The 16,482-nt window shown below is 40.5% G+C and overlaps 1 protein-coding gene across 2 annotated transcripts in view; it reads left to right on the forward strand.

The window, feature by feature from the left end:
• The window catches only part of LOC132871637 (integrin beta-1-like), a 156,287-nt gene that overhangs the window by 117,432 nt on the left and 22,373 nt on the right, over nucleotides 1-16,482 (forward strand). For both annotated transcript variants that reach the window (XM_060905966.1, XM_060905965.1), the window contains exons 13-14: nucleotides 283-505; nucleotides 689-918. In XM_060905966.1, coding sequence (XP_060761949.1) covers nucleotides 283-505; nucleotides 689-918 — 453 coding nt within the window. The remainder of the gene's footprint in view (nucleotides 1-282; nucleotides 506-688; nucleotides 919-16,482) is intronic.

The raw sequence follows: 16,482 nt of genomic DNA on the forward strand, positions 1-16,482 counted from the left end.
GAATGTGTGTGTGTGCATGGTGCCCTACGATGGAATGACATCCTCTCTGTATTGAATTCTTCAGCTTCACACTCATTTTTCTGAATAAATCCATTTTTTCCCCGATCCACAATGGACCTGTACAGTATATAACCTGTACTGTATATAACAGTTGCTGAAGATGAATGAAGGAATGACATCAGGCCGTACATTTTGCAAATCATTTTCCACTTATGCATCAAAATATTTTTTCCAGTTGGGGTGCATCAGTGTTTTTAATATAGTTATTTCTATTTTTAACAGGTCATGGTAAGTGTGTATGCAGAGTGTGTGTGTGTGAAGTAAATTACACAGGCAGTGCATGTGACTGCTCTCTGGACAAGCAACCTTGTGTGGCCAGTAATGGGCAGCTCTGTAACGGTCGTGGCACCTGCGACTGTGGAGTGTGTAAATGCACCGACCCAAAGTTCCAGGGTCCCACGTGTGAGATTTGCCCCACTTGTCCTGGAGTCTGCACAGAGCACAAGTGAGTGTAGAGTACAATAATATACTTCCAAAACTAAACTGTCAAGAGTGAATGTTGCATATAATCAAGTTATTCAACACCTTACAGTCTTTTTATATTGTGATTTTTCTCTAATGTAGAACGATTAGTTTAATTATGATTTCACATGTGCAAATTTACCTTGTCACCCTGTGCTGTATACAGACCCTGTGTTCAGTGCCGTGCATTTAAAACTGGAGAGATGGTGGATAAATGTGAAGAGAAATGCAACTACTTTACTCTACATAAGGTGAAGGAAAAGGAGGAACTTCCGCAGCCGAACAGCCAGCCCTACCTCACTCACTGCAAAGAGCGTGACGCCAATGACTGCTGGTTCTTCTTCACTTATGCCACCAAGAATGACACTGCTGAGGTCTATGTGGTTGAGAAGCTTGGTATGTATAATATAGCCTAATATTTGCACTAATGTGTAAGGATGGGCATTAGTGCTTGTAAGTCACAACAAAGATCATCTCATCTCATTATCTCTAGCCGCTTTATCCTGTTCTACAGGGTCGCAGGCAAGCTGGAGCCTATCCCAGCTGACTACAGGCGAAAGGCGGGGTACACCCTGGACAAGTCGCCAGGTCATCACAGGGCTGACACAAACACAGACAACCATTCACACTCTCATTCACACCTACGGTCAATTTAGAGTCACCAGTTAACCTAACCTGCATGTCTTTGGACTGTGGGGGAAAACGGAGCACCCGGAAGAAACACGGGGAGAACATGCAAACTTCGCACAAAAAGGCCCTCGCCAGCCACGGGGCTCGAACCCAGATCATCTTGTTGTGAGGCGACAGCGCTAACCACTACACCACCGTGCTGCCCGCAACAAAGATCAATCAAGACATTATAATAAGTATTGTTCATAACTTGCAGCTTCAAATACTTTAAAGGAGATATGCAGAACCTTTATTTTTAAATAAATTTCTGAGTGGATAGTATCTCCACCCTTGACTCTTGTATGCTGCATAAATGGGAATTAAAAATATATATTTGAGTTAAAATCGATCGCAAAGTTGGCATTCGAGCTGAGCCAGCCAGCCCTGAGTGTGTGACGTCACAGCGGTAACTGGTTTTAAGGCAAGGCCTTTGACAGCTATAGATCAAAGTCATATAAATAAAAATTTATGGTGAAAGTAAGAAATACCGTTACCAACTTGCTCAACTAAGACTGATTTGACTTCATTGATTGTGGGTTGACTCTCATTAAAACAGGATAGGTGTTATAACTTATGCAACATACATGTACATGCATGCATTTTCACTGATAAAACATAAAAGGCTAATTAAATAATCAGATGAACTGAGACAATCACATTATTTAATTTGCTTCAGAATCTTATATCGGTAACTTAAACACACAATAAAAGTTACATGTATTAATCTAAATGCAGGTAAACTACATGTTTTTGTTGTTTTATATCCAAATGAGAGTCGGAGCTTACCCGTCTGTGTTCTCACTTCTTGAAGGCTGATCTTGTGGCCGATTGTTTTGAAACAATCTGACTTTCAGTTGTTCATTCAGTTCTCCGTTCATTCGCTTCTTCCACGTAAGGGCGAGATGGCAGCGGTATCCAGTGAAGAAAACAGACAGCTGCTCCACTCATTCTCCATTTTCTCCATACCGAGTACTCCGCCATTACTGCTCGGCTCAGGCAATTACTAAAACCCAGGATGGAATGGAACGTCACAGGTTTTAGCAACAACTGCGGGGAGATCACTGCCCGAGTGATATGTCCTGTCCCGGTCCGTCCCAGGTTTTACCAATAACCCTCGGCTCAGACTCCGGGAGAACTGGTGCAACTGAACTTGCTTTCCTTTTAAAAAATAAATAAAATAAATGCTTTCCTTTTCTTGTAGTTTTATTTAATAGTTGGTACTGCACCCTCTTTTAATATGGGCTTAGAGCCAACGCTCCTCAACAGATCAGAGGTCTCGTACGAGTCTTCAGTAAAATATGCAGAGCAGAGGAGAAACCACTTCGTAGCCGCCCAATGTGCCCGTGAACTTCTTGCAGAACGCGTCCAAACCTTTGCAGTTTGAACATTCTTGGGCCATGAATGCAATGTAAATCCACCTTCTGTCGTGTTGCTGGCACATCTACATGGCATGGCAATAAATTAGCTCAAAATGGAAGATCGGAGTTGCAGTCAGCTCTGTGTTTTAGTATAACAGAAATGGCGATGAGACCGATAAATTTCCTGCTGTGACGTTACGGACATCGTCATTCACTCAGACCGCTACCTATATGAATCACTTTAATTATAAAAATTACTCTATTAGATTTATTGTTAACACTTAAAACTATTCCTGTGCCATTCTTGAGGTCTCAAGGCATTTATAAACGAAAGTGAGGCCATGGTTCTGCGTATATGCTTTAAGGTAATATTAGAAATTTGTGGTTCATGGAAGGTACAGTTCTGTGACCACTGTGGATCTGTTACACTTATGACAACTATTCACTGCAAAAAATTTAAAACTGAATTTGAGGTAAAATTACTTAATACTAGTGAAATTATCTTGCTGCATGGACAGATATTTTTACTTGATAAGACATCTTAGAATAAGTTGGTTGCAATCTAGAACTAGGTTTAATAATCTCAGAATTGGTGTCTTATATTCTTCTAATAGGAAATGCTAGATCGTTTCAACTATTTTCAAGATATTTTCACTTGCTAAGACATTTTTAGTGTCTAGATGTCCCAGACACTCATAACTCTTATAAGAGGTGCAGCTCTCCCCTGATAAATCAGCTGTAATTTGCTCTGTTTTAATTTTTCATCTAATATTACAGAACACAGAGCTTGTTAATAAGTTTTCATGTGTCTAATAACTCCATGCATGTTTTCACAGGACCTCGCATTCCCTTATGTTCAGGATTAATTACTGTGCACACTGCAGTGTTGGCTTTACCTTGGATAATTTTTAGCTAGTAGCTTAGATTCTCTAGCCAGGGAATAGTAAGAGTGCACTTCTCCCTCTGCTTCCCTCACACCAATTAGAAGTATCGGCACTAACAGAGCCAGTGTGTGCCTGTGGTCACTGATCGCATCCCAACTGAGCCATTTACTTAGTGCCAACTCAAACCACTCATGCACCACCTTGGCTAACAGACCAATAGCAAATAATCCCTTCAACATTTCAAAATTCAGCTTAGTTATATGGAACTGCTGGATTTTACAAAATAATTGATCTCACAATCTTTTGCAAAATAATGAATGGCAAGATTGACACATCAAGGAAATATGATGGATTTGTTTAACCACCAAGAAAGCACCCCACAGAGCATGCAGAAATCTAGATAACACCTAAGTGAAACAGCACTGCAGCCAGAAATGGAGCTGAACTATAACCCCAACTCCATAAATTTGGAACACTGTGTAAAACATAAATAAAGAGAATAAGACGATTTGCAAACCTTCAAAACCCTATATTTAATTGAAAATAGTACAAAGACAACATATCAAATGTTGTAACTGAGAAATTTTGTAGAGTTTTGAAAAAAAAATATGGCTATTTTGAATTTGATGTCAGCAACACATTTAAGAAAAGTTGGGATGGGGCAACAAAAGACTGAAAAAGTTGCGTAATACTACAAAAAACTAATCAGGTTAATTGGCAACAGGTCAGTAACATAATTGGGTATAAAAAGAGCATCCCAGAGAGGCTAAGTATTACGGGTGACGAGATGTGGTGAGTTAGGATCATAAAGCAGAAACACAAACCAGAAAATCCAATGAATAAAAAAAAAAGATTTAATTGAAGTCCAAGAGAGTAAACAAGCAAAAATAGCAAAAATAGTCCAGACAAAAACAAGGTAGGCAAAGACAACATGCTAGTATGAAAAAACATGAAAAATAGTCCTGACAAAAAAATGTAAACAAAAATCATGAAAAAATAGCAAGACGAGAGTGCAAAAACTGTGGCAAAGAATAGGCAAGAACAGAGAGCAAAAATCCAGGAAGCAATAATGGCACAGAGATGACATGAGAAACCAACAAGACATTCTAGCAAAGTCCCTTCTTCTTCTTCTTCTTCTTCTTCTGTCGATTTATTGGTGGTTAACAATCGATGTGTATTACCGCCATCTACCGGGCTGAGGTGTGATCTCAAGGGATATTAATCGTTGAGATTAAAATGAGCTATATTCAGTTCCCACGATGACAAAAGAGCACATAACATTTACACTTTGTGTTTTTGTCAAACATTGGAGCTTTGTATTCATTCTGAAGGTTTATTGTTATTAATATTGAATAAAAGTAACTGGGATATATCATTGTTAATTATTATTCAAATTTTAGTTAAATTATTTTAATTTGCGTCTTATAAGCATTTTATAAGGGAAATAAGGATTTTGGAAGTTGGTTATACAGGTTTGATTGACCAAAGGTTATACATTTCATATCAGCAGACGTTCTAACAGATATTCACATTTACGCACAACCTTAGGTCAGAGATAGCACAGTTCTGATAGTGTTCCAAAAGATATCATTACGTCTCGAGCAATGTGTCTAGTTTAGACAGAAGGTCACTTCTTGAATGCCAGAAACAGAAGAATGCCTTCTTAGTCATTTTAAACAAGACAGAGGGTCATATACTAAATCCTTTACAATTATTTATCCTTACAAAGAAATAAACCTTACAATCCCCTCTTTGATCCTAGAGATTACAACTAGTATCACACCCCAATATTCTGATCCTACATATAACTCGTATGCTGCACACTAATTCTTCCCGTGGTATTCTCCACGAGGATAAACCCGTGACGACCAGTCACGAGGATAAACAAATCGTCCCATGAAACCATTCACGAGGATAAACAAATCTTCCCGTGAAACCCTTCACGAGGATAAACAAATCTTCCCATGAAACCATTCATGAGGATAAACAAATCTTCCCATGGAACCATTCATGAGGATAAACAAATCTTCCCATGAAACCATTCATGAGGATAAACAAGTCTTCCCATGGAACCATTCATGAGGATAAACAAATCTTCCCGTGAAACCCTTCACGAGGATAAACAAATCTTCCCATGAACCATCCACGAGGATAAACAAATCTTCCCATGAACCATCCACGAGGATAAACAAATCTTCCCATGAACCATCCATGAGGATAAACAAATCTTCCCATGGAACCATTCATGAGGATAAACAAATCTTCCCATGGAACCATTCATGAGGATAAACAAATCTTCCCATGAAACCATTCATGAGGATAAACAAATCTTCCCATGGAACCATTCATGAGGATAAACAAATCTTCCCATGAAACCATTCACAAGGATAAACAAATAAACAAGTCATTGCAGACTGACTATAACAAAACAAAAAAAAAAACCCAAAAAACCTAAATTCTATTTGCTAGTTGAGTGTCCTTTAAATACTGTGTTAGAGCTGTTACTGCTGATTGTGTGAATGGCTGACTTAATAAGTTATCTATAGTTACAGATTTTCTTAATGTTCTCCCCATCTTCTCTCTTTCACTGGAATACTGTGTAGTGTATAAGAACATGCTCAACCTTTTCTACTTCTCCGCAGTATGCACAGGCCCCAGAATGATGTTTCCCTATTGTATACAACCCACTATTTAGACTTGTGTGTCCCATCCTCAACCTCGTCAACCAAACCTCCTGTCGTTTTACAGTAGTTCACCACCCCTTCTAAACACCACCTCCTTTTGTAAATTATATAGATGCCTTCCTTTCTCCTCTGTATTCCATCTCTCCTGCCACATTTTGTTGATGTCTTTAATTATTACTTTAATTTCTGCCTTGCTTAATGGGACTTCTAACTCAACCTCATTTGCCTTGATGGCCTCTTTGGCCATTTTATCCACTCTCTCTTTACCCTCAACCCCCTTATGAGCTGGAACCCATGTGAACTGAATAAAAGTTTTATGTTGATTTATCTTAAATATGAGATGGTTAATTTCATCTAAGAGATCTTGTCGGCATGTAGATTTTCCACTCTGGATACTATTTAAGGAAGACAGAGAATCTGAGCAAATAACTGCTTTACTAGGCTTCACCTCCTCCACCCACTGCAGGGCCAGTATAATAGCCATCATTTCTGCTGAAAAAATTGACAAGTGATCTGACGTCCTTTTCCCAATACTTATATTGTAGCTGGGGATGAATACTGCTGCTCCTGTCTTACCAGTTTCGTCTTTAGAAGCATCTGTATATATCTGTGTCGTGTCATCATACATTACTTCTAAATACTGCTGTACATTCTGGTAAAAACCTCTGGATTTTGCAATCTCCTTAGTTTCCAAATTTACAATAGGGAAATAAAATAACCAAGGGGGAATGATTGACCTTGTAATTGTTTTGCAAAGAGGAATGTCACTGATCCCCAATTGATCCGCCTGCTGATTACCATCCCACCCAAAACTGCGTACGGGTCGACCATACTCCCAGCATTCCCTTAGTAACTGTTTGGTTGGCTGATTATCTTCATGACCCTGTAGGTTTAGCCAGTATGATACTGATAATTTCAGTCACCTGAGGTCCAGTGGCATCTCCCCTGTTTCCACCTGAAGTGCTGGGACTGGAGAGGTCCTGAAGGCACCACAGCATATACGGAGGGCTTTGGCTTGTATCTTGTTTAGCTCTATCAAGGAAGTCTTGGCTGCTGAATTATATGCTATACATCCATAATCCAATACTGGTTGGATTAGGGCACTATAAATTATTTTCAAGGATGTGCTTGATGCCCCCCAGTCATTCCCTGATAAGCATTTCAGAATATTAATTCCCTTTTTACATTTGTCTATAACCTTTTGAATATGATTTTTAAAAGAAAGTTTGATATCGAACCATACACCAAGGTATCTTAAATTATCCGTTTGCTTGAGTGGCTGCCCATACAACCTGAGGTCCACTGTAGGGTTAACCCTTTTCTTTGAGAAACATATAACTTGTGTCTTCAACAGATAAATGAAACCCCCACTCATGTGACCATCTTTCAACCTCGTTTATAGCTATTTGCATTCTGTTCCTTAGACTATCAGAATTTCGGCCTTTCACCCACAGTGCCCCATCATCTGCATAAAGTGCTCTACTGATTCTGGAGTCAATATTGTTAAAAACATCATTAATCATTATATTAAATAGAATTGGGCTGCAGACGCTACCCTGTGGGGTACCATTTTCTATAGCGTAGATATTTGAATGGCTCGCTCCAACTCTTACCTCTATAGTTCTGTTCCTTAAAAAAATCGCTAATCCAATTGAACATTTTGCCTTCTATTCCCATTTTATTCAATTTAAGTAAAAGACCCTCTTTCCAGAGCATATCATATATGCTTTTTCAATATCAAAGAATGTTGCCAAGACTGATTCCTTGTTTGCTTGAGCTTTCCTAATTTCATTTTCTAGGCAGATTTAGCAAAGTCCCTTTCTGAGAACAGCCTATTTATGCACAGCAGAGCAAACCAGGAAGTGGATGCCGGCAAGATGGAAGTCCCATCCTGGATCCGGATTGCGCTGAACTGGGAGATAATGATTCTCCGGAGTGGAAGTCCAGGGCGGATCATGACACTAAGTCTCTCAGAAGTAAAGATGGGGAGGGGTTCACTGCTCTGTTGAAAGACTGTGTAGGCAAACTGTTCAACAATTTAAGAATGATGTTCCTCAATGTAAAATTGCAAAGAATTTGGGGATCACATCATCTATGGTACATAATATCACTAAAATATTCAGAGAATCTGGCAAAATCTCTGTAAGAGATATGGCTGAAAATTGACATTGGATGCCTGTGAGCTTCAGGCCCTCAGGCGACACTGCATTAAAAGAAGACGTGTCTGTAGTGGAAATCTCAGTAGTGGGCTCAGCAACACTTCAGAAAACCATCATCTGTGAAAATAGTTAATTACCACATTCACAGTTGCAAGTTAAAAACATATATAAGCAATACCCAGAAACACCGCCGCCTTAAAGGACTGAGGCGAAGTGGAAAATTGTCCCGAGGTCTGACAAATCAAAAGTAGAAATTATTTTTAGAAATCATGGACACCACATCCTCCAGGCTAAAGACGAGAGGACCATCCGACTTATCAGTGCACAATTCAAAAGCCAGCATCTGTGATGGTATGAGGGTACATTAATGCTATATATGTGTGTGTGTGTGTGCGGCACGGTGGTGTAATGGTTAGCACTGTCGCCTCACAGCAAGAAGGTCCTGGGTTCGAGCCCAGCGGCCGACGAGGGCCTTTCTGTGTGGAGTTTGCATGCTCTCCCCGTGTCCGCGTAGGTTTCCTCCGGGTGCTCCGGTTTCCAGTCTCCGGCATGCAGGTTAGGCTAATTGGTGACTCTAAATTGACCGTGAGTGTGAATGGTTGTCTGTGTCTATGTGTCAGCCCTGTGATGACCTGGCGACTTGTCCAGGGTGTACCCTCCCTCTCACCCATAGTCAGCTGGGATAGGCTCCAGCTTGCCTGCGACCCTGTAGGACAGGATAAGCGGCTACAGATAATGGATGGATGTGTGTGTGTGTTTCAGAGCAATATGCTGCCATCCAGACAAAATCTTTCTCAGGCCTTCTTTCAGTAAGGCCATGCCAAACCACTTTCTGCACATATTAAAACTACATGGCTCCGTAGTAAAAGAGCCCTGTGCTAAATTGGCCTGCCTGCACTACAGACCTGTCTCCCATTTAAAACCTTTGGCTCATTATGAAGCACAAAATATGACAAAGGAGACCCCGAACTGTTGAGCAACTGAAATTGTATATCAGGCAAGATATACAACATTTCTCTTTCAGCAGTTGGTCTCCTCAGTTCCCAGATGTTTACAGAATGTTGTTAAAAGTAGAGGTGATGCAACACAGTGGTAAACATGCCCCTGTCCCAACTTTTTTAAAATATGTTGCTGACAACAAATTCAAAATAAGCATATCCATCCATCCATTATCTGTAGCCACTTATCCTGTCCTACAGGGTTGCAGGTAAGCTGGAGCCTATCCCAGCTGACTATGGGCGAGAGGTGGGGTACACCCTGGACAAGTCGCCAGGTCATCACAGGGCTAACACATAGACACAGACAACCATTCACACTCACATTCACACCCAAAATAAGCATATCTCATCTCATTATCTCTAGCCGCTTTATCCTGTTCTACAGGGTCGCAGGCAAGCTGGAGCCTATCCCAGCTGACTACGGGCGAAAGGCGGGGTACACCCTGGACAAGTCGCCAGGTCATCACAGGGCTAACACATAGACACAGACAACCATTCACACTCACATTCACACCCAAAATAAGCATATATTTTTTCAAAAAAAAAAACAATAACATTTCTCAGTTTCAATATATGTTGTCTTTGTACCATTTTCAATGAAATATAGGGTTTTGAAGATTTGCAAATTATCATATTCTGTTTTTGATTTGTTTTACACAGTGTCCCAAATTTATGGAAATGGGATTGTGTGCGTGTGTGTGTGTGTGTGTGTGTGTGTGTGTGTACATGTGTGTGTGTCTATCTTTTTTTATTTATTTTTTTACACTTTTACATATGCTATCCATAATTGTGTACATTGGGAACTGCGCTTTATTTGAATTGGTGTGTCTGTTAATTCTTTTTATCTTTGTTTCCCTGTGTTTTCTTCAGTAGATTAATGACTTGAGTTGCTTTGTTTAGTAACTTTGCAAAATAGTCTTAAAGACTACCTTGAAAATTATTTTGATAAAATCACAATTGTGGTACAACATGAAACAGTTATGGCATTTTTGCCATCTCACCCACCCCTATGCTGACCCATCAAATCAAAAGCCTAATATTGAGCAAAACAGCCCTAGACCATACCTTTCAAAACAAGGGGTCTACTTGGCACCAGTTTCTGTCCTATTCTAGATCTGAAAGGACTGAATGGGTTAAACATTGCTTGAAATTTGGCCATGCCCAGGCCGGCCTCTTTACTGACAGTTGAGTGTGGTTCTCACGAGAAAAGCTAAACAGCTCCCTGGGACAAAACACTCTAGCCCACTTTTCCACTCTTCTGCAAACACTACAAAGCTCCAGCAAGTAAGCTACAGAATTTTTACTCTTGACCTTGAATTGGTCAGTGAGACCCTGTTGTCAGTGTCCCACTGCTGCACTCACGAGTGTTTGGGACAGTGTCCCACTGCCGCACTCATGAGTGTTTGGGACTCCCTGGCATTACCTGAGCCATGGGTTGAATCAGGGGCACTTGGGCTTTTGCTCTAGTCCTGTCTGCATGGTTCTGTGGTACTTGTGGTCTTGACATGGTCTGTGGGCCTTATGTCTAATATTGTTGCATGGCCAGTCTCTAAGGATGATGATTTTTCCATTTCAGAAAATTGCCAATTCCATTTTGTGATTTTGCCAATTCTGTTTTTTTCCGTTTTCTGGAATAAGAGATGTGAAAAATTTCCATGTACCAATAATACAGTTTTGGAGTTCTGAAATCCATAAAAACAAAACTTGAGTAATATTTTTTTAATTCCATTTCTAAATAATTACAGACTTTCAGGTTCAAATTGGGAGCATGAGAGAAAAAAGTTGAAGAAATGTATGGTATCATCTTCCCTGAAGGACATCAAAATGAAATAAAAGACATCATGTGCATGAATCACGGGCACTTGGGCTTTTACTCTATTCCTGTCTGCATGGTTCTGTGGTACTTGTGGTCTTGACATGGTCTGTGGGCCTTATGTCTAATATTGTTGCATGCCCATAAATTCACAAAGTACTCAAGTCACAGAACTTTGCAATGAATATGAATTAATAACTGATAAAGAAACAGACGAGAGACAGCTTCAGCAGGATTCACCCAAACCGAGCCTCAATATCACCATTGTATATCAGCATTGTGAGCTGCTTTGTATTTTCCAGGTTGAGGCATTCCCACTTCTTGGTGAGTAAGGACTTGTATCTGGAGAAGCTGCGCTCCACATCGACACTGGAAACTGGCATCCACATGGCCTGACTGGGAATTTTGGACAGATTTGGTGTGCTTGACCTCCTTTCTCTCCAGAACTCCATAATGCTAACCTCATTCTGATCAGATAGGGTGAGCTCCTCCTGGTGTAGATTCCTGTCGATGAGGTACTTGTCTTTGAGGGCCTGGTTCACAACTGGCTCTTCATAAAGACCTGCAATTAGCCTAAATTCTGATAGATCTTTAGAAGAGTTGGCAGTTGTGTAGGCTCAAATAGGTGCACAGCTTTGTTGAAGGGCAAGCATGGATGTGAATCCACGTGCTTGGAGAACTTATCGAGGGCCATTTTGAAAATGTTCTTGGAACATTTTCATTGCCTTTTGTTTCTCTGCTGGCTTAAGCTTTGCCAAGTGTTTTGATGCCAAATGTGTTTTTTGTTGTGCCAGCAGGAAGATGGGCCCTGATATCCTCCAAACAGTTGTTACATTTCATTACTGGCATTTAGCAGACACTCTTATCCAGTACAGTATACCCAGAGGATGCCTGGGGAGCAGTTATGGGTTAGGTGTCTTGCTCAAGTGCACTTCAGCCATTCCTGCTAGTCCAGGGAATCAAACTGGTGACCTTTTGGTCCCAAAGCTGCTTCTCTAACCATGAGGCCATGGCTTTGGTTATAGATGTTGTAGATGTGGATTGCAAATGGTGAGCTCATTGGCTCCAGAAATATGATGAGGGTCATCAACTTGTGGCAGTTCTTCACAATGAAGCTCATTTGGAGTTGAACCTCATTGTACCTCTCTCTGTGTTGGGTCAGTTCAACAAGGCTATCCACAACAATTCCTGCTAATTTCTCAGCATGGAAGAAACCCTCATATAAGTGAGTATAATCACTACCATAGAGAATTGCCGAAAACCATGAACCCCATCTTATCTTCATTGGCTCTGGTGGAAGATGCACCCTCTCACTTGGTAAATATTCAGTCAAGAAATCCAAAAATCTGTGCTTCCTCTGTGTTTTTTTGAAAAATGCAGATTTAAAAGCAAAAGTACTGGGAGCATTTGTCAGGGAGGACGCCATAACTCCATTGTGCGTGATGTCATTTTCCGTGTATGCTATACTAGTGTCAGTGGGGCAAAGTATTCTGCCAGTGGGGTGAAGTATTTCATCAAGGATGGTTGGAGATGGATGTAAGCGCAGAAGATCTTCATTTTAAAGAAAAGTGCAAACAGTCGAAATTGGCAGGCATATATCGTGAACAGTAAAACAGGCAAAAGGTCAAGCGAGGCACAAACAGAATATTGTAGACAGAAGCAGGGTCAAAAGCAAGGAACATCTCATCTCATTATCTCTAGCCGCTTTATCCTTCTACAGGGTCGCAGGCAAGCTGGAGCCTATCCCAGCTGACTACGGGCGAAAGGCGGGGTACACCCTGGACAAGTCGCCAGGTCATCACAGGGCTGACACATAGACACAGACAACCATTCACACTCACATTCACACCTACGGTCAATTTAGAGTCACCAGTTAACCTAACCTGCATGTCTTTGGACTGTGGGGGAAACCGGAGCACCCGGAGGAAACCCACGCGGACACGGGGAGAACATGCAAACTCCACACAGAAAGGCCCTCGCCGGCCCCGGGGCTCGAACCCAGGACCTTCTTGCTGTGAGGCGACAGCGCTAACCACTACACCACCGTGCCGCCCAGCAAGGAACAAGAAACAGGAATAAGAAACCAGGAAATCAGTCAGGAAACAAGGCTTGGTAATGTGTCACAACATTGCAATACTTCGCAAAGTGAGTCTGCATTCTGAGTCCTTTTTTAGACACGCTGATTGCACCTTAATCCCATGCAGGTGTGTGTAATTTGCGGTGCATGCGTGAGTCAGCTCAGAGCGTGTGCTGTCCAGAGTGTGCCTGAGAGTCCTTCTCTTGTGACAACTAGACTGTAGTATAACATGGTTTAGAGTTACTTCTTGGTCAATTTGTTTGCATTTCTCCACAAAAATTATGGCAATGCAGTATTAGAAAAAGTATCAAAATAAAGTAGTGGCTAGTTTATTGCCTGTTTATTTAAAAAATATTTACCTGCTTATCTTCCATCCGTTTGATGTGTGACACGGTATGCTGTCATGCAAAATCCTACATCACGTAGCACCACCCTTGTTTTCGTCTCCTAATACATCCATGTATCTGGCTAATCCAGTATGGCCACGCCTGGGGAAATGGCTCAATGGACTGATATTACAACTTTACCATTTTTTTAAGCTAAAGTTCGCTTAATTTTTTGGTCTAGAACATCTTGTATTAATGTATAATGATGGCCTTTCATAACCATGTAATTTCGACATTTGCCAGATGTTTCTTTTTTCTGTGTGGTGCTGTTGCTATACAAAAGTTAGCCATGACTCTTACTGTTTTGCTAGTTATCAAATTAAGATGGCATTTTGTACACTGTGATGGTGATGACTAATATTTTCATATAAACGTTACTTTGTTCAGGTTAGTGCCGTATATGTGTTGATAGCGGAGCTTTCGGCCCGTGCAAGCGGAACTCCATACTTAAGAAAATATGGTAAACCATTGAGTTGATTTTTCATGGACACACAGGGATCCCAGCCGTGTACGTCCGTCTGTCCGTGCCCCTCGCGATTCTGATTGGCTGTTTGATTTTGGCCGGAACTAGAAGCGTGAGAGTGCCTACATAACTTATTTTTGTTGACAGATAATTTCATATTTATCGGGTTTTTCCACCAAGAACAACTCAAACAGCGCAACAAAATAATCATTTTTACAAACTTTAGTACAAACTTTAAAAAGATGTCAGGGGGGTGTCGTGGCTCAGATGGCTAAGGCACCGTACCATAAATCCGGGGACCCGGGTTCGATTCCGGCCCGAGGTCATTTCCCGATCCCTCCCCGTCTCTCTCTCCTGCTCATTTCCTGTCTCTCTACACTGTCCTATCCAAAAAAAAAAAAGATGTCAGAACAAGTTAACCAAGGAGAGAAAGATGAAGTCAAAACCGGGAAGAGAAAGAGAGTTTTGACAGGAAGAAAAGGAAAGAAGACATGAAAGAGCGAGAGAAAGGCGAAGAAATCTTTCACAAGAAAAGTGACAAGCTGAAAGAGAGAGAAAACGTGTAAAAAATGAATTAATAGAAATGATGAGTTGTAGGAATTTAATTCTAAATAGTGATGTTGATTTTAAAATCACTGCGAAATCCTTCGGGATCTGACAAGTTGACCTGAATCCAGTCAGTGTTTTTATGAATCGTGTATCTTTTGTTTTCAAAACATTTTACTATAAATCCCTAAAGCACACTGTAGTTTATAGTAATAAAAAGAATAATATACATGTGACTTTGGAGAAATTTATCTTCTCGTGATAAAATTGAAATTGAAACGCATCAAAGTACATCATCTGTTGCATGTTTGTTTTCATTTGAATGGAAGCTCCGCTATTAGGTAGTACCTAATTTTATATTAACTTTCACAGTGCTCCTGGTTGAGTTGTGTGAGCGAGCCTAGCAAGCAAGATTCCCCAGCTTCCCAACTACAGACAGGAACACAAAACAGGGAATGTAACATTCTATAATGGGTTTTACTGCAAGATATTCCTCCTGGCTGTAAAAATTCCCTTGAGAAGTAAACTAGGTTGTTTGCTTGAATAGAGCCAGCTATTTTATTTCATCTTTACTCATCAGGGCATAATGAACAGAGGTTTTACCATAATTTTCATTGTCAAATATTTTTTCATTTATGTTGTCATTACATTTTAGTCATGCAATAAATGGTCATCAGCAAATACTGATCATCAAAATTTTTGTTGACAAAATTAACACTGCACCTCACAGCAAAAAGGTTCTGGGTTCTAACCTTGCTGCCGACTGGGGTCTTTCTGTGTGGAGTTTACATGTTCTCCCTGTGCCTGCGTGGATGTCCTTCGGGTGCTGTGGTTTCTTCCCACAGTCCAAAGACATGCAGATTAGGTAAACTAGCTCCTCTAAATTGCCTGTAGGTATGAATGAGTGTGAATGGTTGTTAGCCCTGTTGCCCAATAGATTGGCAGCCTGTCCAGGGTGTACCCCACCTCTCAACTGAAGTCAGCTGGGATTGGCTCCAGATTCCCCTGCAACCCTGATGGATAAGCAACATAGATGAAAAGTAATTAATCATTCTGTTACTTTGGTGTGTCAACGATTCTTGTCTCCAAATACTGCACACAGTGTGCTGGCAGGTTTGGAAAAAATCTTTGCAGACACATGGTACGTTCAGACCAAAAAGCAACAAGAGAGTTAAAGTGACAGGATGGCTTTCATCTTCTATGTGAGTCAGCATCTCTCAGCAGCAAGCAGCGGTATGATTGTTTGTGGAGCATCTTGGGTAGTAAGGGTGTCAGAATAAAGTTGAAATCCAGGCATCTTTATGCTAATAAGCTATGGAAATTCATCGGCAACCAATTGGAATTTAGAAGTGCTCCACTCTAGAGAATATTAGAGAACACAGTCGTGTCAATTTAGGTTCCATTCAAACTGTGGCCAAGTACAATGGAGGAGAAACTAATAATTGTGGTGGTGTGTTTCCCCATTATTCATAATGTGTCCTTCCATGATGTGCAACACTATTTATAGGCAACATTTTCACTCTAGAATGCTTGTTTTTAATCTGGAATACAATTAATTGGCTCAAAACTGATTTGACCAATTATAGTAATTGGCCACTAAAATTCAACTAGACCCAAGATCATAGTTACTTTATTGTAGGCTACACACAAAGTAACAGTAATGTTAAAGACCAGGGCTAGAAAACATGTCCTATAAACTGCATATTGAAATTTGTCTTCACATTAACGCAAAAGTCACACTACACAATTTACTTTCATCATAATTGTTCATTATTTTCCTTCTTTGATTGATTTATCTTTGCGTTTAAAAGATTTTATGAGGTTAACTGGTCAGGCAGCACAAAGATTCCAGTTGACAAGTCTGTTTGCTTTGCGGTCCCTTTAAATAAAGTTTGCAAGACCACATATTCCGAGCGAACTTGT

Source organism: Neoarius graeffei, chromosome 23 (assembly GCF_027579695.1).
Source record: "Neoarius graeffei isolate fNeoGra1 chromosome 23, fNeoGra1.pri, whole genome shotgun sequence".
NCBI lineage: Eukaryota > Metazoa > Chordata > Actinopteri > Siluriformes > Ariidae > Neoarius > Neoarius graeffei.